At 40.7% G+C, this 23,075-nt stretch overlaps 1 protein-coding gene and 1 pseudogene across 2 annotated transcripts in view; both read right to left on the bottom strand.

Moving 5' to 3' along the window:
- The window catches only part of LOC117419857 (lysine-specific demethylase 7B-like), a 123,461-nt gene that overhangs the window by 43,809 nt on the left and 56,577 nt on the right, over window positions 1-23,075 (bottom strand). For both annotated transcript variants that reach the window (XM_058986485.1, XM_058986486.1), the window contains exons 5-7: window positions 15,857-15,998; window positions 5,695-5,881; window positions 5,005-5,167 (exon numbers count right to left, since the gene is read on the bottom strand). In XM_058986485.1, the coding sequence (XP_058842468.1) occupies window positions 5,005-5,167; window positions 5,695-5,881; window positions 15,857-15,998 (492 nt within the window). The remainder of the gene's footprint in view (window positions 1-5,004; window positions 5,168-5,694; window positions 5,882-15,856; window positions 15,999-23,075) is intronic.
- Window positions 19,183-21,894, bottom strand: LOC131697461 (kelch-like protein 22; annotated as a pseudogene).

Below are 23,075 nucleotides of genomic sequence, written 5' to 3'. Positions count from 1 at the left end.
TATAGGGACTGTTAAATTAGCACATGAAAGATGTATCTGACACCACAACTTCTTTGTGTTGTTTTCTAATAAGGAACAAAAGGTAAATGCTTTATAAATGTGACCCTACAGTATGTTTTCTCCAGTGAGATTTTTGTAGCATCTCACCTACCGTGGGGCCAAATGTGTGACCTGGAGCGACCAGAACGTCTAGCAGTGCCATCTTGTCTCCGTCAAGCACACATGCTTGGCAGAGCCAGAGCTGCCTGCGCGCAGCCACCAATGCTGCCAGGTTTCTGCCTATCGCTTGTCCACTAAGCTTGGACAGCTGTAGCAGGTTCCTGGAAATTAGATGCAGCTCGTCCAGTTGCTGAGACGAGGGCCTATGGTTCTCAGAGAGGGACCCCATAAGCTGAGCCTGGTAAGCTACAAGGACACTATTGTGGTTAGCCAGGCAAACGCACTAGCTGCTTATGCTTTATTTAAAATGACTTCCGTCACTCTGCACTGCTTATTCAGGCACACCGCGTCCTTGGCTAGCAAAGACAGGTTGGTAGGCTGAACAAGCACAGCAATGAGGCCTCTACTGACGGAAAGTTGGTAACACCCAGCTTATCCACTTCAAACACTCAGTGTACAGTGAGTCTACAGAACAGGAAACCGTCGCTGCCTTAGCTGGGTGGGCCCAAGTGGACTGTAGCTTAAAAAGAAAATTTAGGTGGACCGGAGGGGCAGCAGGAGAGATAGAGGGCTGCTGGACATAAATTGAGCGCCTCTCGTCCCTTGTTTCAGGCCAAGGAACCTGTAACGCCGCAGTAGCTCATTGCATTAAAGGCATAAGCTCTGGTGACAGCGGGAGCTGCGTAATCGGAACGTCCAATTCAGCATCATCCGAAGGGAGCCCCATGTCCTGATCGTCAGCCTCCTCTGAGGCGGCGATGGACAGTATATCGATCTCTAGCCAACTAGCCACTGCCTGCAAAGGTGCAGGGGGAGTGGGTGCTGCAGGACCCGGTATTACCCGTGGGACTGAGTGCTCTTGCAGCAGCTCAGTTAGAATTGCGTGCTGGCGTGACACAACCTCCTAGATTTTATCCATCTGTCCCATTTGCCGAACGTGAGCGGCAATTTTTCTTCCTTCTCTGTTTTGGGGGAGGGGAAGGTGAAGGGGATTTGGAAGAGGAAGAGGAAGAAGACGAGGAACTAGTCTCGGCTCTACTCTTCTTAGCGCTGTTCTTCCCCCCTCTTGGCACAGAGCCTAGGAAGGAGGGTCCAGCCTCACTCATTGGTGACGCTGAATGCTGCGCAGGTGTGGAGGAACGCTCTTTTGAGTGACGTGCTACCCAATTCTCCAGCACACGCCTGGAGAAGGGAGCACATAAAATCACAAAGTGTCGTCAGTCAAGGCCCTATGGGCATGCTCAGAACCCAGTGCATTTATCATGTCTGTCACCTGCAGACAGTTTAGCCTTGCAAGAGACACATGTGGTTATAGTGCTGTGTTCACAACAAACAGTGTACAGACCACACACTGGAGTACTGACACTATGTGCTCAGAACTGACACTCGGTACTGACACTGCGTGCACTCGTTACCAACACGAAGCTCGGAAACCAACAGTCGGTACCGACTCGGTTGCACTCGGTGCCGACACGGGGCAGTAACCTCGAACTCAGGGGCGATAAACGCAGTTACTGCTAGTGGCACGTTAGCAGGGATGCCCACCTGCAAGTCAGCCACTGGATAAACTACTAGTCAGTACAAACACGAGACTAGCAGTAGCCTGCACCAGAACAGCAACCTCGGTCCCTTAGGATTGGATACTGTTTGTGGCTAGCAGCAGGGATGCCCACCTGCACAAGTCACTGGCTAAGTTCTAGTCAGCAGAACGTGAGACAAGAAATAAGCTGCTTGTGAACAAGCCTTTGTAATAGTGCTGCTGGATAGCTGCACTAAAACAGCAACGAGCTGCTATTGTAGGAACGTCCACAGTAGCTGCTCAGGTTTCAATACTTACCTTCCTGTAAGAAAAATGAAACACAGTATATAATACAACCGATAGCTAACGCAAAGCGAAACACACGGTAAACAATAATGTAATTTAATAATTAAACAATTATTAACACTAATATTAAATCATCAATAATAATAACTAGAAGTTGCAAGCAACTTTACAGCTTCAAAAGAGTTATTGTGAAATGTAAGCATTTTGATAGGTTGAATAAAGCATACATGGGATCCTATGTGTGTTCCATAGTAACCATGGCCCTATCTGCATTCTGTAATGAGTTATGAACTAGTTTTATATTTGACCTTAAGTAGAGGTCAGAGGTCACGGGCAAGGAACATTTTTGATAGATCATATATGGTTTCCTACATTTGTTCCATAGTAACCATGACCACATCTGCACTCTCAAATAATTTATAAGCAAGTTTTGCTTTTTACCTTTGGCAGAGGGCAGAGGTCAGAGGTCACAGGCAAGGATACTTTTTGATATAGCATATATGAGTTCCTATATGTGTTCTACAGTAACCATGACTATCAGAAATGTCTAAGGAGCAGGCCCACCGAGAGGGCGGGGGGGAAGAGGGAATTTCCCCGGGGCCCAACGCCTCGAAGGGGGCCCTGATGAAGAGGGAACTTTTATTTATTTATTTTTAAATATATATATAAATATAAAATGTTTTAACACAACTAGTCCTGCTCAAGACCCTTTGCGTTCCCACCACCTCATTAAAAAGAAAGACTCCCGTACTGCACACCGAGCCGATGTGCTTCTGTTGTGTAATGATTGTGTATCCAGGCACTGTCAAACACTTCCTTTCACACAGTGATTTGAACATTCGCATTTCATATTTTACTACACCAAAAAGCTGAAAAAAGGGCATAGCAATTTTATGTATTTTTTTAAAGACTTTAAAAAACTTTAAAAGAACCCTAAAGTTGCACAATATATACAACAGTATAAATTATTCTATTAAGATCTATAATTTGCTCAAAACAACATGGTGCAGCAGTTTGTTAGAAAAATTGTATTGTGTAAAATAAAGTACTTTCTTCAGCTGGTGGGAAACACAATTAGAGAATGATCGGTTATATTGCTTAAAATACAAATATATTCACCAATACAGGCTATTAGTTAAGAGCAGAGATGAGTGGTTTATTTTTGGCACAGGATAAATAAAACCAACACCAATCCTTCTCCGGGGCCCATGACGGCTCTCGGCGGCCCTGCTAAGGAGTTATAAGCAAGTTTTGCATTTGACCTTTATTAGAGGGCACGGGTAAAGACATTTTCTGACAGAAAATCAGAAAATATATGGGTTCCTATATGTGTTCCACAGTAACCATGACCCTATCTGCACTCTAAGGAGTTATTAGCAATTTTTGTAACCATGTTTTTTTATGTAGCAACTTGCTTTGAAAAAAACTTGATAGACAACCTTGCCAAGGCTATGTATGCAAAGTTTTGCTTCAAATCGGCATAACTGTTTCAGAGAAGACATTAGAATATTTTGGATAAATCCAATATGGCTGCCGAAACATGTGACCAATTGACTTCTCTTGAACAAATCCAAATCTAGTGCATAAGGGTAGTCTGTGCCCCAAGTTTCACATCTCTACCTTCATTTTCAGGCTGGCAAAACTTCCCACAGGCCTCTACCACCCTACCAAGTTTCGTGAGTTTTCATGCGGCACTGTTGATTTTAGAGCCAATTGAACAAAAAAAAAAAAAAGGGGAGGAAAAAATAAATATTATATATATATATATATATATATATATATATATATATATATATATATATATATGCCTAATAATAACAGCAATAATAATAATAATAACAACAACAAAAATACAAACAATAGGCTTCCCAGCCGTGCGCCGACATATCTGAATTTTGTGAACTTCTCCAATCACATGAAAATTATTTGTTACGTTCCTCATCTTGGTTTGACAAACTGTCTGGAAACGAGTAGCCATCGCACTGATAAATCAGTGAAATTGGCGGGGTATGGGATTTGTAGTTTTTAATGTGTGATTAACAGTGGGCACTGGACACCAATAAACTACATTCCCAGAGTACATTACGATTGAGCTATGAGAGTTTAGATCCGTGTTTTGTTTTTTCTTTTTATGTTTTATACTGTCAGCTAAAAAAAAAAAAATCACGTTTATTTTTTAGTCAACCTTTAGGAATTTCTATTATTATTATTTGTTTATTTAGCCGACGCCTTTATCCAAGGCGACTTACAGAGACTAGGGTGTGTGAACTATACATCAGCTGCAGAGTCACTTACAATTACGTCTCACCCGAAAGACGGAGCACAAGAAGGTGAAGTGACTTGCTCAGGGTCACACAATGAGTCAGTGGCTGAGGTGGGATTTGAACCGGGGACCTCCTGGTTACAAGCCCATTTCTTTAACCACTGGACCACACACAGCCTCCACACTGCCTCCCATTTTCTAGTGGCACACGTGCGCCTAAATTAATTTACGTTCGGACAAGCAATTTTTTTGTCGCATATGCGACCACATTAGTCGCACTGTAGAGCCCTGTTATTATGTTTCTGATTTAGTCCCTGAGAATACTCGCCAGTTCTTATTACTGAGGTGTACTTGCTGTGTTATTGTTTTCTGTAAAACATTGATATCCTGTCAGTTAAGAAAAGGCTTCATGCAAAAGCTTGTTTTAACTTTGACCCACCAGAGACCCGTGCTTACAACTGTATTGTCATATTTTCAACGTTTTCGGGTACCTGTGCCGACCTCTAACAAACAAACACACAAACGCACACACTAATTCACTGCAATGCGTTTTAACATGACAAATGGTAACCAAAGCATTTTTTCTAAAATATTCCAGGACTCTAGGTGTTTAAATAATCCTGCTGATGTGAATATGTGAGTAAGCTTAACACATTGCCTTTCATAAGAAATGAATTTATAATAGAGGATAAAGCACACATATTCTCATACAAATGCTGTAAATTTGGTTGTCAGAGACTCCTTGTGAACTCCTTACCTGTGGGGATGAAGAGAGTTGTTCCCTGCTGCACAACACACTTGTAACACTTCTCCACCTTCTCCCCGAAAAACACCTCGCTCTGATCGGGGGAAGAGCTCCATGCCTCGTATAGTGCAAGGTTTGTCTTGGTTGGCTTTATCAAGTAAAAAATCTTTTCACCCTTGTTTGGGGGGGGGGAGGGGGGGACAGAATAACAAAATAAAACAATTTTTATGCACAGGCATTTAGTTGTTGTCAGTCAGAATTGGTTTCTTGGACAATGTAAGAAGTTGGTACATCACACACATCAGTAAAACCTGGTTTAAAATAAAATGCCCGATTAACAGTTCATTAAGCACAGGACACTTTTATAGAAAACGTATTCATTTTGGGCTGACAGCGTGAGGCAATGTCTACAACATGAGTTCCTTGAAATGTTTTCAGGAATAAACATGGTTGCCTTTCTGGGGTTCAATTATTATTTCATTAAGGCAACAAACTTTAGGCAAAAATAGTTGTATAGAAAGCATCAATTCTGTCCCAGAAGCACTCAGTGGAGTGGAATCAGGAGAATGGACACATCTCACGTGACAGGAATCAGAATCTACTATTGCTTGTTACATTTCATAGTACATTTGAAAAACTTTGACAGGTCGAGTTGGGTTATGCATGAGGAAATGAGGATGCTCAATATTTAAAGATGCTTACCCACAGTACATGGTACCAGACAGATGTTCCCCCGAAGTCTATGTGGAAGTCTGTGTAACTGTCCTTCACCCCCATCAGGCAGTATTTTTGTACAAAAGGCTTTGGAAAGAAAGAGTCATCTGGCCAGTAGTTTTCAACCCAAGACATTTTCTGAGCGATGTCCGGAACTACCACCAAATCAGCCATCCTAGAAAATGAAAGTAGGTTTTATTATTTATTTATTTATTTATTTATTTATTTATTTAAGTAAAAGTCCACATTTTATGATAAAAAAGGTTAGGAACATGCAACTAAACTGATACCATTTAGCAGCAGCTGCAAACAACTTCGTCAATAGAAAACATTAAGCATTAAAGAGTAAGTAGCGGGGTTCCAAAAAATACAGTGTTATAAATCCCTACGTGTTGCTATAACTATTTAAGATACGACCCCGTTTATTTTCATTGTTAACATTCTAACATATTTTTACACTTATAAGTTTAACCCTTTAAGAAGCGTGATCCGTGATGGTGTAATGGAATGTGAAACATGCAATGTGATTGGTCGAGCAAGGTTCCAGCTGCCCGCATATTGGATGGATACGGACAGTTGGAGCCTTGTCACATATTCTAAATCACTGCGCTGCCTCACAGAATTTAAACTAAGTATCGGTAGCCAACTTCCTTACACTCACTTACAGATGTACAGCTGTAACTATGAAACTGAGTGACCAGTTACCTGCAAAAAATCCCAAAGAGGTAAGTAGACATTTAGATTTAGATGAAGAACAATTAAATGAACTGGAAGATAGCAAAACAGAAAAAAATACCCACAAAAAAATATAAAAATCAGTGCCTTTAGCTCACTCACCCCGACTTTGTCACTTCAAATAATGTATTTTTAGCGGTTTGTAAACACTAAAGAAAAACACAAAGACACTTGTGCACATTATCCACCCGTCACAGATCTTGAACAAATTACTGAAATCTGAGACGTCATTGAATTTATTTTTAATCCTCACGTCTGTTCTGCTCAGTGTGTCTGCACTGACAGGAAGAAAAAAAATAACTCTGTGCCGTCTCAACTCCGCCCCTGGTGTATTTTTTCAATGCCAACATGCACACTCAAAAAAATTATTTACTTTCTTTTACATGTTTTAATTGAATTAATTTACTCATCTTAACTTAGTGGGACTACTTTATTTGGCGTATGGATATTGAATAAAAAACGCAACATTTTTTGCCTTAAACATGATTTATGTATTTTTTTTTCTTTAAATCCACTGTTTTACCTGGATTATAAATGAAATAAGGCCCCTTAGGGCGTCCGTACACGTTGAATATACAGACTTCTTGGGGGTTGGTCACAACGCCCGAGGCATCTGAATATTCGATGTATATGGATGCCCAGCCGGGCCTTATTGCATACATATGGGACCTGAGCGTACTCCATGACACTTTCAAATTAGACTTTACATGTAGAATCTACACAAACTACTCCATACTGATAAAGCTAAAAAATGCATATAGAATATAAATAAGTAAGATTTACAGAGAAAAACAGATAATCTCAGTTGCATACATATTCAACCCCTTTGCAACTGCAGCCCTAAATCAGCTCAGGTGCAAATGATTTGTTTGAAAGGTCACACAATTAGTGAAATGGTTTCAGCCTGTGTGTACTCAAAGTGGTTTAACTTGAAGATAATTTCCCTCAGGTATATAAAGACTTTCAAGCTGCAACTCATAGGTGATCCAACAAAGCAACCATGAAGACCAAGGAGCTTTCGTAACAAGTCAGGGATAAAGTGGTAGAGAGACAGGCACAGAGCAGGAGAAGGGTACAAAAAAAATATCAAACTGAGCAGTCGGGCAAGCAGGAAACTGGTTCGAGATGTTATTCTGAAGCCAGAAATGACCTTGAGAGACCTGCATAGTTCTGTGTCTGAGATGGGAGTCAGTGTTCACACATCAACAATAAGCCTACACAAAGGCCTGTATGGACGGGTGGCAAGAAAGAAGCCATTACTCAAAAAGCATCATCTTAAAGCACGTATGGAGTTTGCGAAAAAAGCATGTAGATGACACTGCAAACATGTAGAAAAAGGTTTTGTAGTCAGACTATACAAAAATTGAACTTTTCGGTCTAAATTCCAAGTGTTGCGTCTGGCGCAAGCCCAACACTGTACATCACCCGGTCAACACCATCCCAACTAACAAGCATGGTGGTGGCAGCATCCTGTTATGGGGATGCTTCTCTTCAGCAGGGACTGGGAATATATATATATATATATATATATATATATATATATATATATATATATATATATATAGTGCCTTGCATAAGTATTCACCCCCCTTGGACTTTTCCACATTTTTTAGTGTTACAACCTGGAATTAAAATAGATTTAATTTACCATTACCATTTGATTTACACAACATACTTAACACATTGAAGGTGCAAAATATTTTTTATTGTGACACAAAAGTTATTTAAATAAAAAAAAAAAAAAGACATTTGTTGGTTGCATAAATATTCACCCCCCTGAGTCAATACTTGGTAGAAGCACCTTTGGCAGCAATTACAGCTGTGAGTCTTTTTGGGTAATTCTCTACCAGCTTTGCACAGCTGGATCCTGCAATTTTTGCCCATTCTTGGCAAAATTGCTCAAGCTCTGTCAAGTTGGATGGGGACCGTTGGTGAACAGCAATTTTCAAGTCTTACCACAGATTATTATTATTATTATTATTATTATTATTATTTATTTCTTAGCAGACGCCCTTATCCAGGGCGACTTACAATCGTAAGCAAAAACATTTCAAGCGTTACAATACAAGTAATACAATAATTCTCAATCGGATTGAGGTCTGGGCTTTGACTGGGCCATTCTAAGACATTCAGGTTCTTGTTTTTAAACCACTCCAGTGTAGCTTTGGCTGTGTGTTTAGGGTCATTGTCCTGCTGGAATGTGAACCTCCGCCCCAGTCCCAGGTCTCTTGCAGACTGAAACAGGTTTTCCTCTAGAATTTCCCTGTATTTGGCTCCATCCATCTTGCCCTCAATCCTGACCAGTTTCCCAGTCCCTGCCGATGAAAAGCATCCCCATAACATGATGCTGCCAGCACCATGCTTCACCGTGGGGATGGTGTTCTCAGGGTGACGAGCAGTGTTGGCTTTGCACCACACATAGAGTTTTGCGCTAAGGCCAAAAAGTTCAATTTTGGTCTCATCAGACCAGAGAACCTTTTTCCACATGTTTGCTGTGTCTCCCACATGCCTTTTGGCAAAATCCAAACAGGATTTGATATGGGTTTTTTTCAGCAATGGCTTTCTTCTCGCCACTCTTCCATAAAACCCAGCTTTGTGGAGCATCCGGGTTATAGTTGTCCATGGACGGTTTCTCCCATCTCAGCTGTGGATCTCTCCAGCTCCTTCAGAGTTACCATTGGCCTCTTGGTTGCTTCTCTGACTAATGCCCTCCTTACCTGGTCACTGAGTTTTGGTGGACGGCCTTCTCTAGGCAGAGTCGCGGTTGTGCCATATTCTTTCCATTTTTTAATAATGGATTTAACGGTGCTCCAGGGGATGTTCAAAGTTTGGGATATTTTTTTATAACCCAAAGTTCTCCAGAACTTTATCCCAGACTTGTTTTGATAGCTCCTTGGTCTTCATGATGCTGTTTGTTTAGATATGCTCTCTCTGGGGCCTTCCAGAAACAGGTGTATTTAATCTAAGATCATGTGACACTTTAATTGCACACAGGTGGACTCCATTCAACTAATTATGTGACTTCTGAAGGCAATTGGTTGCACCAGAGCTTATTTAGGGGTGTCACAGCAAAGGGGGTGAATACTTATGCAATCAAGACTTTACAGTTTTTTATTTGTAAATAATTTTGAAAAACATGTAGATTTTTTTCCCCACTTTGACATTATGGACTATTTTGTGTAGATCAGTGACAAAAAAATCCTAATTAAATCCATTTTAATTCCAGGTTGTAACACTACAGAATATGGAAAAGTCCAAGGGGGGTGAATACTTATGTAAGGCACTGTGTATGTATGTGTGTGTGTGTGTGTGTGTGTGTGTGTGTGTGTGTGTGTGTGTGTGTGTGTGTGTGTGTGTGTGTGTGTCTATATATATACATATACATATACACACACACACATTTATTTTTAACTATATATACATAAGGTATAAACCACAACGGGCCGTGCGGTTCCCATGATTTATACCACGCCTTTATACGGCTTATAACACGGCTACATGTCATTTGTGGGAAGAAAAATAATTAAAATAATTAAAACACATTTAAATTAAGACACAACCAGAAACTTTATTGTGTATACATCCGCAGTGTATTATAGTCCCACATTTTAATTTAATTTAATTGTTCGCTTATTAAATAAATTGCACATGTTCGTTTATTGTGAATTTCTGCATCGAAAGTGTCATCTCACCATTCGGCCCTTCTTGCTTGTTTGGTTGTTATTAGCTTATTGATCCCAGAATCTCATCAAGCAGCTTCTTGAAGGATCCCATGGTGTCAGCTTCAACAACATTACTGGGGAGTTGGTTCCAGATTCCCATGATTCTCTGTGTAAAAAAGTGCCTCCTATTTTCGATTCTGAATGCCCCTTTATCTAATCTCCATTTGCGACCCCTGGGCCTTGTTTCTTTTTTCAGGTCGAAAAAGTCCCCTGAGTTGACATTGTCAATACCTTTTAGAATTTTGAATGCTTGAATCAGATCACAGCGTAGTCTTCTTTGTAGGGTCAGATATGCGAGTGCTGACTACAGTACACATACATTTAGTCCCTTCAGATGTGTAGACTTGTGTAACCTTTTTCAGTACTGGAAACATTGAAATAATAAAAATAATAATAATAATAATAATAATAATAATAATAATAATAATAATAATAATCTCAGTTTGAATAGTTATGTTAAATGCGCTTCATGCTGCAGGATTCTCTGCAGCATGGCCATATTCCACTGTCGTTGTTGTTAATGTAATGTTATACTTGTATTGATTCAGGGCGATGCAAGGGTTCCAGTAATGGAGGTTTTATTTCTTCTCAATCGGAACACAGCGTAGTTTACATAAAACACAAGATAAAAGTAAAGGCAAGCAGTATATGTTACTTCTGCTTCTCTCTCTCGCTTTTCCTGTGAATCCCTTTTTGTCACATCTGGTTTGTTGTAACTTTATTGCTCACCGGTCTCTCTATGGCAGACACAGTAGTCCAAAACAAAACTTAAAGGTGCAGTCCTCCAAATCCGAACTGATCAATAAACATAAATCTTTCAGTCTCACATTAACATGGCAACCCAGCAAAGCACTGTGTGGAATTTCTTTATCAAAGCAGGAGAAAACGGAAACTCTGCCAAGGAAATATTTCATTCAAAGGAGGCAGCACTGGCACACTTACTTAATGTGCTCCACAAATATTTGTATTTAAACCAAAACAAAATAGGTCAGTGTTTTGTAAGTGTGTGAGGAATGTTTTTCTCATACCGATTTAATTTGGTGCTTTGCACCTTACACATTTTATAAATCTACTTCATTGAAATAAAAAAAATGTTTACTATCCACTCGTTGAAGCAGGGGCGATGGAGGTCTTCCCCTCTGTGTTGTAGACATGTCAGTACACATCATACAGAAGCCACTGCTGCACAATGTTGATAGTGGAGGCTGTGTGGTCCAGTGGTTAAAGAAAAGGGCTTGTAACCAGGAGGTCCCTGGTTCAAATCCCACCTCAGCCACTGACTCATTGTGTGACCCTGAGCAAGTCACTTCACCTCCTTGTGCTCCGTCTTTCGGGTGAAACGTAATTGTAAGTGACTCTGCAGCTGATGCATAGTTCACACACCCTAGTCTCTGTAAGTCGCCTTGGATAAAGGCGTCTGCTAAATAAACAAATAATGGAGCCCCACACAACTTACAAACAGCAGTGAAAGTTCCCATTCACAAGTCCTTCAGTTTGAGTGCTTTTGAGTGCATAACGCGGTTCCATGACTAATTGTATATTCAAACGATGACAACACTCATTCAATCCTGACATGCACTTGAGGGTATTAAAATGGTGCCGCAGGAAATTAATTCTGGTATGCTAAGAGGGACAAGTGCGCTTAAAAAATTCATCTCCAAAATCCCCACCCACCCCATTAGGACGTCTTTATTTCCTGATCACTTGATGATCAAACAAAATGGCAGCTTCAGTGATAGACAACAGACGGATTCATACAGTTAAAGGACAACAGATTGCACTATATATATATATATATATATATATATATATATATATATATATATATATATATATATATATATATATATATATATATATATATATATATATATATATATATATATATATATTTTACAATTACATATCATCTTGCAGTGTGTTTATAATGCTGTAGTCTATGAGCCTATTGTTTTGAAATGAAATTACAGCTGGACTATGTGCACATATTGGAAGGTTCTGTAGTAGTAGTCACAGCTGACACTGGTTTTGTTTGTATTTTTTTCTTTGCTGATCGGTATATTTTTTCTAGCAATCAAAAGCTTAAAACATCTTTAATAGTAAAAGACCTATAAGCATCAGATGCATTTAACCCTATTCGTGAATGTTCTATGCACAAACAGTCCAAGACATAGAGTGTTGTAAACAGGAATACAAACTACGCTTTAACCATTAAATTAATGAAGTCAACAACACATACATAAAATAAAAGTGCAGGTTACTTTTCACAAAATGTAAACAAACTAAATATTCCAGTAAAAAACTGGTGTGTGATCTAATTCATCTAATTCATTCCCGACTTCAATCTGTATTCAAACAATAGACACACACACACACACACACACACACGTTGTTGTTACATTAATCAGAGACAAAAGCATGAGAAAAACAATATCTGAGAAGAGTATCTGAGCACTGCAAAACCCTTAACATGTCAAAGCATGTTGATGGAGAAGTCATTACAAAAACAAACGTGCTTGGTTGGCTTTACACAAATAAATGTCCAAATAATCCACAGCACTCCCCCTCCTTTCCAGTGTCCAAGCTTCACCGCAGTACAGAGCTGAGAAATAACATGACGACTGACACAGTAACTTATTCAGCAAACCCATACTTCCAAATAAAAACCTACAATGTATACTTCGAGCAAGACTGATGAGTATCCTCTAGTGCAAGTCCTGTTTCTCGCTATATATTTCAAATATTGAATTTTGTAATGAGCACTGCCACGTTCATTGCCTCCCACAGAAGCACATCGATTCAGTGTGCAGTACAGTCCTGCATCACGGTCCACCCGCAAAAGCATCTTGGGTTCCAGACGGAATGTGAATTTTTTCGCAGTTTCCGGTTTGGATAAATAAAAAAAAAAATAAAAAAAATTAGGGTCTGAATTTGAACACCAAAAACATTTTTTGTCCTTTCAGAGTACATGTCTGCCTTTCCCAAATAACATATTCAAAGGTAAATGTACCGGTATTTCCTGCACTAAAAGCAGGAGACGATTAGGGAGGAGTCAGCTGACTATAATAGTGTTCTCAGTTTGTATTGCTGCTTGTTTGATAGGTTGCAAGATCTTTTTATCACGTCTTCTTGGTGATACTAAAAATGTCTGCGGAAGAGGTGAAACAAAAGATAGCGCAGGGTTTATATCATGTAGTGGATAATAGTTTGAAGGTGAATCACAAGTGTGGAATCCTTTGGGAATCATAGCGAATGAAAATAATGAACATGCGACTGGATTCGTTGCTTGTGAAACCATTACGTTTTCAGCTGGTGGCACGAAAGGAAGACAGGTATTTGATAGTAAAGTAAGTAGAGATAGTTAATATATTACAATGTTAAAATATATGCAGGCCACTAGAGAAAGCTACCACGCTGTATAGCCTATTGTATAAACTCTATCTGTGGAGAATGGCAGAGGTATCTGTGTGTGAATGTGAGAGAGTCAGTAAGCGCATACAGTAGGTAAAAGGACAAACACTTGCATGTTTGGGTCGAGTTGCAGGTCTAACTAAAGCGGGTCGGGTCGGGTTGCGGGCAAGAAGACAGTGCTGCAGCGGGTTGCGGGTTCAAGTCGGGTCTTGTAGTAGCAGATCGTAGAAAATCGGACCCGTGCAGGACTCTGGTGTACACTACTATAGTCTGTAGTATAGTGTAACGCAACCTTACCATTTTTCTTGTGTGGTGGTGGGTGCGAATGCAAATGGTTCTTAATATCCTAAAAGCAGCACCCTTTGGTAAGTGGTAACCTTTGCGGGTTATGTGGTGCACCTGTACAAACTAAACCATTTACACACCTCTTGAAGCAAAAACAGGTGTAAATATGATTCTATTTCTATCAATACTTTAATAACTCATAGAAACATTATTTTAAGGGTTGTACTTGACTCTTGAGGATGGCGCAACAGATCTTTCACCCTCACCAGCTTCCCTTTGCTCGTCCTTGGAGAGACCGATGAAGCAGGATGCAGTTAGTCAAAACAAAACATGATGATTCAGGAAGTGAAAAAAATAGTGCTGGGAAATAGAGCTGCTACAGTTAAATCGAAAATTGATTTTTAAACCGATTCCATTCCTCATTATATACATCGATATAAAATAATCTATTAAACAATTACGTTTTTGTAACACGCACAGTTAATAACATTATTTAAGTTTATCAACAAAACTGCACCAAACGCCCTGCCTTGCTATTTACAGTATTTCTGCCAGACAAGCAGTGGGCGTGCTCCTCTTCTCCTGCTCGTGTTAACTAGCATCTGATTTGCTGGTCCCATCCTACCAGCGAATCAGTTTTGATGAATGAATGATGAATCCAAATTGTAATTTTATTTTTGTGAAATTCTGAGCCACAACTGTACAAAACTGACAGACAGGCAACAGTGAAAAATAACATGCAACAATTAATACAATAAATGTAGATAAATTCACTTCTCTTTAGTGTTTTTTTTGTTTGTTTTGAACCCAGGCAGAATTCCGATTAATCAATTACTCTTGTCTAATTACTTTGCCTTTCATGATTAGGTTACCTCTTCTAATGTCCTATCCATGTCAAAAAACTGTAGAGCTAGTAAAAGAAAAAAATCATGAAAACAACAAACATTTTGACTTTAATCTTATACTGAAGACGTGGAAAAATTTGCATCATAGATGACGTTTTTACTAGTTCAAGCACTTCATTTTTCTTGAGTTTTAAGTTTCCAGTACAGAAGCAACGTTTCTAAAATCTGCGGATCTGATAAATGACACACTGCATCCGGTCTACAATGTTCCTGAACGCATTCATTTTTGCAGAAGTATTTAACACAACGCTGGTTATGCTCGTTTGCAGACACCATAATATTTGTCCAGTAAACAAACAAATTATTATTATTATTATTATTATTATTATTGCTAATAGTGTAAGGATCATTGCCCACATTGTCAAACAACAGTAACGGCCCATGATGTCGTACGAAACACAAAAGCCTGAGCACTTATTTTACTTTTATAAATCGCTCTTGTAAGGAATTTTGTAATAGTTTTTGTATTAGGACTAATTATTGTTTTATAATGTGATTTTCTACAGCAAACAAACTGAGAAGCTGGGTGTGGTATTTGAGCTCAGGAATGCAAGGAGAGAAGGGGCCTCTGCTTGCATGGGGGATGGATGGGTGAATCTCAGAGATAACAGATTCAAAAGGAATGTCTTTGTTAGGTTTCGGAGAGTACACCTTGAATACAGAGGAAGGAAGGGACATAAATGACGTCATTACAAGGGCTGTGTTGGAATCTACAAAACTAACGTGAATGCATTGTCCGCAGCTCGGTTCTCAATCACTGTAGCCCAGAGTGACGCGACTCTGTTCATTAAAATTATTCTTTTTCTGAGCTATACCAATAAACATATATTTGACATCAATAACATTGTTTATCAGTTCTAGATTTCTTACACTCTTGAGGCAGTGATCAGATGACACACCCCTGATCTCAAACCCGAGTGCACTGGAACTGACATGTTGAAAAGACCTTTGAAAACAGACTTTAAAAAGTATAGTGTAAAAAGTTGTCAAGATGTCAAAAATGCAACATGTGGGGGAGTATAACGCTATCCATTTTGGAACACTGCTACTTACTCTTTAAAATGAAAGGCATTATTAGTACATAAAGCTTACTTGGTATCTGAGAACTCCAGGCTGATGACGTTTAACACTTTTGGCCGATATGGTTTGTAGTAATACTCCACAAAGTCACAGAGTTTAATTTTGCTGTCTGCCTGTCGGGCCACATCAATGACGTCGATCACTTTATTACCACCTAGAAGGGAGAAAACAGAAACCATTTACAACAGAATCAAAGATACAGATAAAAAGGTAGATAAGCAAGCTGACAAGCAGCTAGAATATAACCTCAAAGTTAAGCCAACAATCACTATGAAGTGAAAGGTTAACCTCACACAACTTCCGGGCTACTTTTAAAGCTATGAAAAGAGCAGAAACTGGGGCTGCAGCAATTTCAACAGTTAAACACAGCTCACTGCATTTTCTTTTTAAGCCAAGAAGGGCAATGAACACTGGCTGGGTTTCCACGCATCTTAGACAGATGATGCTCTCTCTTCACTGTCATGATTTACAAGACGTAGCAGCACATACCATGCCCATGCAACATGCTATAGGAAGTGTACGTCTACAACACTGTACGGCTTTAAAGGGAGGGTAAATAGCCTTCTCATACTAAAAACCATACAATTGGCCAAACAGGATTTTTGCATGGAAACATGCTGGACGCAGTACCATATGTTTGGTCGCTGTACTACTAATAGCTGGTGGAACAATGTAACAATCACACAGAGTTTAATTAATTGAAGCAATCTACTTAAATTGAGTAATTGGTGCTAGAATAAATATAAAATGAATAAGAACAAATATAATGGGTGTTAGGTGCCGTGGAGTCAAATTAAGGGATAAATAATTAAACAGATTGCTAAAGAATTGATTACGATTTTGTAATATCCTATTAGAATTTACTGATATTATATATATTTATTGCATTTATATAGCGCTTATACAAAAGTATCGCAAAGAACTGCACAGTACATAGCAGAAAAAAAGAACAAACCACACTACATTTGTAGAGCATGTCACACATACAACTGCCACAATCAGACCATTTAAATAACAGACTTAAATGACAGCATACACAATACAAAAGCAGCAATTTTAAAGTTACATTACAACCCACTGAGATAAGAAAGCCATTTTATAAAAGTGCGTTTTTAGTCTTGCCTTGAAAGTTGTAACGGTCCCATCTTCCCTGACAAACAAAGGCAGAGCATTTCATAATTTAGCTCTACAAAAAAAAGCCCTGCCTCCTCCTGTGTTGCTTTTGTTGACCCTAGGAATAACCAGCAGCCCCGCATCCTGTGATCTCAGAGTGCGGTTTGGAAGACATGGGGTCAGTAACTCCAGCAAATAACTAGGTGCTAATCCATTCAGGGTCTTGTAAAGGCAAGAGCAAAATCCTAAAATCAATTCTATACTGCACAGAGGGCCAGTGAAAAAAAGAGGCCAAAACAGGGTTAATATGTTCACTTTTCCTGGTTTTAGTCAGAATTCTAGCGGCAGTATTCTGAACAAGATGCAAGCAGGATACCACACGCTTTGGGACACCAGAAAAAATAAATCAACTCTAGATGAAAGAAAGGCACGCATTAGTCTCTCGGCATCAGATACGGAAATAATTGTTCTATTTGTTTGGCTATATTTCTCAAATGGTAAAAAGGTACTTTAGTAAACTTCCCTAATGAGTCTCAAATGATAGATCAGGATCAAAAATGCCCCCAAACTCTTCATTTCTAGTTTAAATTTTGATGAGACCGCAAGGGTCGAGCTCATGTAATCCCACATTTCCTTTTAGTTGGTTCTGCGAGTAGCATAACCTCAGTTTTATCTGAAAATTCTGTGACATCCAATGCTTGATGTCTGTAAGGCAAGTAGCTAATAACACCTAGGCAGAAGACATTCCTGGCTTTAGGGACAAATATAGCTGGGTATGATCAGCATAGCAATGGAAGTTCACTCCGTGTCTGCGGATATTGTCACCCAACGGTGTAACAAACACGCCTTTAGCAAAAATGCCAACTTCAACGAAAAAAGTTACCTCCCTGAACTAAGTACCGAAAACATTTAATAAAAGGGGGAAAGGCGGGTCAACAGCGCAAAAGGATGCGGGATCTTTAACTTACAAATACAAAACAAAAAGAACGATAATCAATCATTTAAACCAGACAATACATTTACTGATTCTTCATAGGCGAACAAACACACACAGCGTATACAGACAGACAATGAGCACTTCAGCCTTGATCAAGATAAACAGGTATATTGAGCAGTAATTAAAAGTCCCGAACAGAGCAAAACCGCGGAGAATTAAAAAACACTGCATCAAAACAAAGTAGCAAATAAAATAAAATAAAAAACAATCCAGTGAAAAAAATAAATGGAAATGATCTCACCACTCCTGGGTACCTGCTTGCTTGAAGATTCCTTGATCCAGCGATGAATGAAAAAGTTCAGCCAGCCCAAACGATATCCAAAAATCCTTTATCAGCTATGACAATTTAACCAACTCACCAAACATTTAGCATTCATTTAAACTACGTCAAGATCGATATGCACATGCTAAACAACAGCTTGGGGCTGATAACAAACATCCTGACTTCTGAAAAAACAGAACGAAAAAATAAGTTTAAGATTGCCAAACAGGGCTCCCTGTATCTATTCCGTTCATAAAATAACAAACGCTTCAAAGACCAGACAGTACAGATGCACAGCTTCAGCAACAATGGCCTGTGGAGAAGACCTAGGAAAAAATATCAGAACTCCCCCTCCTGGCGCAACCTAGCCACCTTTTATAGGAAACCAAAAACAATCTCCCAATAGAAAAGACGCAACAATAAATCACTCGAACTTGCAGAAAAGGAAGAAATAAATAGAAACTTAGTGCTGTCCAATTAAGAACACCACATGGTACGCTTATTGTACCATAAAGAAATATATTATTATTGGAATTTATGCGGCAGGTGCCATATAGTCTCCCCCCCCCCCCCCCCCAGTGGAGTAACTATGGTAATACCCCAAAATATGGCTTTAGATTTACCACATTTACAATTTCGACCTTCTCAGGACGATCCACCCACTTCAATCTGTAATTAACTGGACCTAGTTTTGTTATTACGGAGGCTGTTCCAGACCATTTTGGGGCTAATTTAGCTGAGAAAAAAGCAGATGCATCAGAAATTGAGTGACTCCTCACCCAAACTAAGTCTCCTTCACTAAATATCACACGCCTTCTCCGGGCATTATGATTTTTGGCCCGACGCCCTTGAGCTTCCTTCACACGCTGTCTAACCAGCTTGGCAATACCAGCCTGTCTCTCAAGCACAGAGTAACTGGACTCTCCAGGTGAAGTTATTTATAAACATGGCAGAGTTGTATGTTAAGGCTTGTCCATCTTTTCATTTTAGAGTTATAAAATATAACTGGTGTTCAATTTGGTGGTCAGAAAAACAACATTAACACAACACAACCCAAAAAAACACCTTTGATATAAACAGACAATAGATCACTGAATGAGTTGAAACACTGCAAATGACCCTCGTTTTTGAAGAGAGTTCAAAACACTTAAAAGTGTATGCTGCTATCTGGAGTGCAGTTTACATGTCAACAGCAGCCGATGAGGCAGAATGGGAGCTGAATGAAGATTTTTTCGTACTGCTCTGCCTTTGTTTTGTAACACGTTTAATATACAAATTTCATTTCAGACACCAACATTAATCCTAGAACAAGCTTTCAACATCTGAACAAATTTAATCAAAAAAGACAAGATCACAAAAGGAATCTTTTCAGTGCAAAACGTCCCTAGATGGTTTCATAATTACCCCACATATAAAATGGGGTGGGGGGGGGCAGGAATATAAATTAAGATTCAAAATTCACTTTTTTTTGTTTGATAAACATTTTGTTATGTTTTAAATGTTACGATTCTAAAAAATAAAGAGAAGAAAAAAAGGAAAAATATGTATTTGTTTTTGTTAAATTAACCCTCCGTTCCCTACATTTCCCAAGCCTACCCACCCCCTCTATCTTTACTGATCTGATCAATCGATTAGCTGGTCGTCAATGTGGTTTCTAGTGTGATTATTGCTCTTCTAGCCAGGATGGAGCGTCTGCTCCGGGAGTTTTCAACTTGATATGGAACTGTTTGAGTGTCTGTTCAAGTAGATGGGTCCTCTCCGGCCACAGGCAATGTAGATCTTCCCATCAAGCACTGCCCCAGCATGAGCATACACCTCCTGTTTCAGAGGGTCGACAAATTCCCAGGTATTGGTTTGCGGGTCACAGCGCTCCACCACTTTGAGCTCATTGTGATAGTCCCGGCCCCCTATAGTGTACAGGTACCCCCCCAGGGTGCACACACAGTGGTCAGCATGCTGCTGCTGCATGGACTGGATCTGGAACCAGCGGTCGTGACGCGGGTCATACCTCCAGCACCTGGACTCAGCTCGGAAGCCCCTGGTATTGTTATCGCCCCCAATGAGATAGACAAAGCTGTTGATGACAGCGATGCCCTGGTTGGACATGTGGGGGGCCTGCGCTGCGGTGAGGCTCCTCCACTCGCCTGTGACGGGGTTCAGGAACTTGGCCTCATCGCTGAGGGTCTCCGAGCGGGAGGAGTACATGCCACCGAAGCCCACGATGCAGCGGAACTCGGAGCGCAGCTGCGTCTGGGGCTCTGGAGCACCGGGTGTAGGGCTTCCTTCTCGTGGTACTGGAGAGCTGCCGCCAGTCTGTCCTTCAGCGGGCAGCCATTGAGCTTGTCATGGAGCCACTGCAGCACATGCTTCTCCATCAGGCAGAACCGCACCGTCTCCAGCAGCTTCAGGGAGTCCTGCAGGGACACCTGGTCAGTCTCCACCTGCTCGGGAGTGTAGTAGTAGTGCAGAGCAGCCTCGTAGACCTCGTACTCAGAGCCAACCTCCAGCTGGTTGCTGGAGAGCAGGGAGTAGACCTTATCCAGGGGGAGCTGGCGGTAGGCGGGCGTCCGGGAGAAAGCCAAAAAGTTCTTCAAGTTATAGGCGTCAATTATGGAGTTTAGCTGACTCAGCCCAAACAGGTCGGCCAGTTTGTAAACCTCCATGATGTTGTCATCATCCACGCAGGAGATAAGGAAGTCACAGCAGAAACCAATCACATCCTGGATCTGAAGCAGGCAGGCAGCAGCCAGGATTTCCTGCACGTTCTCCAGGTTGAGTTCCAGTTCAGCGGTGTAAATGAAGTCCAGGAGTTTACACATAGTTTACACAAAGAGGATTCCGCTGTTTCGCAGGGCCACAAGTCCGTCCAGCAGGCTCTGAGAGTGCGCGCTGCTGCCGTACATCTAACTGCTGCACTGGGGAGGCAGCTGCGGCCCTGGGGCCTTGCCAACCTGGTTCAGCTCCAGATCCTCTGCCATCGCCCACCAATTCACATCAACCCAACACCAGGCCGCCGTTCAGCCACTTTTTACTGAATCTTTTCTGTAGGTCTTCTGTTTTTGTAACCAAACTCCTCGTGGAGCTCGGGCGATTTTAAACTGAGGTCTGCGAAAGCATCTCCGAGCTGCCTCTGGGTCTGCACCATCTGGTAGAGCTGTGATCCCAGGGTCTGCGCCAGTTTCACCACATACTTGTACTTCCTCTTGTTTTCGCACAGAATTTCTATCTGTGCCTCCAGCTCTACAGTTCTAGAACCTCTCCCCAACTTCTCCGACAGGATCTGTCTTGTGCATTTGTACGTTTTGATGCTCCATTTTCTCACAAGTCTTCATTCTACCCAGATGTCCACTCAATGGGTTGTCATGATAGTATTGTAAAAATATTGTAATTAATGACTCCGGAACAACCACTTGGTAACGCTGACCCTCACCTCTAGGTAGAGGCATTCTCCTATACAACATCCCCTGTTCAACCACAAACCCTATACGGTCAGATCATTGACCGTCCATTTTCTTCTTCAATTCTTGAAGGTTCGGATCTTGAGCCTGAGCCTCTGCAATCTCACTCATTTCAGAGGGCATATCAAGAACGGAGAACTGCTTTTCTTTCTCGGAAAAAACAGCAAGTCCTGCCTTTTCTATCTGAGGAGATCGAGACAGGTTATCTGGCACTACATTTAAACTTCCCTTTCGATATATAACTCGAAAAGTATACTGCTGGAGATGTAAAGCCCAACGAGTGAGGCGGGAGAGTTAAAAACCCAAATTAAAGCAGCATGATCTGTCACAACTTCAAATTCCACCCCTTCCGGGTAATGCTTCCATTTCTCAATGGCCCAGATAACTGCCAAGCATTCCTTCTAGGATGTGGAATAGTTAGATTCAGGTTTTGTTAAAACACGAGATGCATAAGCAACGATCCACTCGTTTTCTGAGCACCCCTGAATCAGAACAGCTCCTAATCCCACCTCACTGGCATCAGTATACACCTGGAACGGTTTCATTAAATCAGGGTGAACACAGGAGCTCTCTGCAAGGCTTCCTTTAACTGTTCAAAGATGTCTTGCCCAGCTCACTCCTTTCTTTTTCAGCTGATTCAGTGGCCAGCTATATCAGCAAATTGCGGAATAAACTTGTGATACCACCCGGCCAACCCCAGGAACCTTTGCAGCCCCCTGAGATTGGTCGGTGCTGGGTACTCCTTTATTGCCCCAACTTTCTCTGGATCTACGGACACCCCATTTCCTGATACTATGACCCAGGAACTTAAGCGAAGGCTGAAAGAAATAACATTTGGCTGAATTGAGGGTGAGACTGGCTTGATCCAGGGCCTGAAATACAGATGCCAGATCTCTCACATGCTGCTCTTTAGTGGGAGAGTACACAATGATATCATCTATGTATACAAAGCAACTGTTACCCTCCAGGTTTACCAACACTTGTTCCATCAGACGTTGGAACAACGCTGCAGCGTTCTTCAAACCAAAAGGCATCATATTAAACTGATACAGACCGAAAGGAGTAATAAAAGCTGTTTTTGGTTTACTTTGATCATTCATAGCCACCTGCCAGTAACCAGAAAGCAAATCTAAAGAACTAAAAACTGAAGCTCCCTTTAATGATTCCAAAATGTCATGGACTCTGGGCTTGGGATATGCATCAAGGTCAGTTTTCTTATTTACCCCCAGGTAATCAACACAGAACCTAAATGATCCATCCTTTTTTTCGGTCAAAACCATAGGTGCGGCCCAGGCTGAAGCGGACGGTTCTACAATGCCATCCTATAGCATTTGATCAAGATGTTGCTTCATAATAGTTTTTTTGTGTTCTGATGCCTGATAAGCTCGGCCACGCACTGGA

The sequence above is a fragment of the Acipenser ruthenus genome, chromosome 14 (genome assembly GCF_902713425.1).
Source record: "Acipenser ruthenus chromosome 14, fAciRut3.2 maternal haplotype, whole genome shotgun sequence".
In the NCBI taxonomy this organism is placed as follows: domain Eukaryota; kingdom Metazoa; phylum Chordata; class Actinopteri; order Acipenseriformes; family Acipenseridae; genus Acipenser; species Acipenser ruthenus.
The sequence above is the reverse complement of the archived record's forward strand: the minus strand, read 5'-3'. Positions and strand labels throughout refer to the sequence as shown.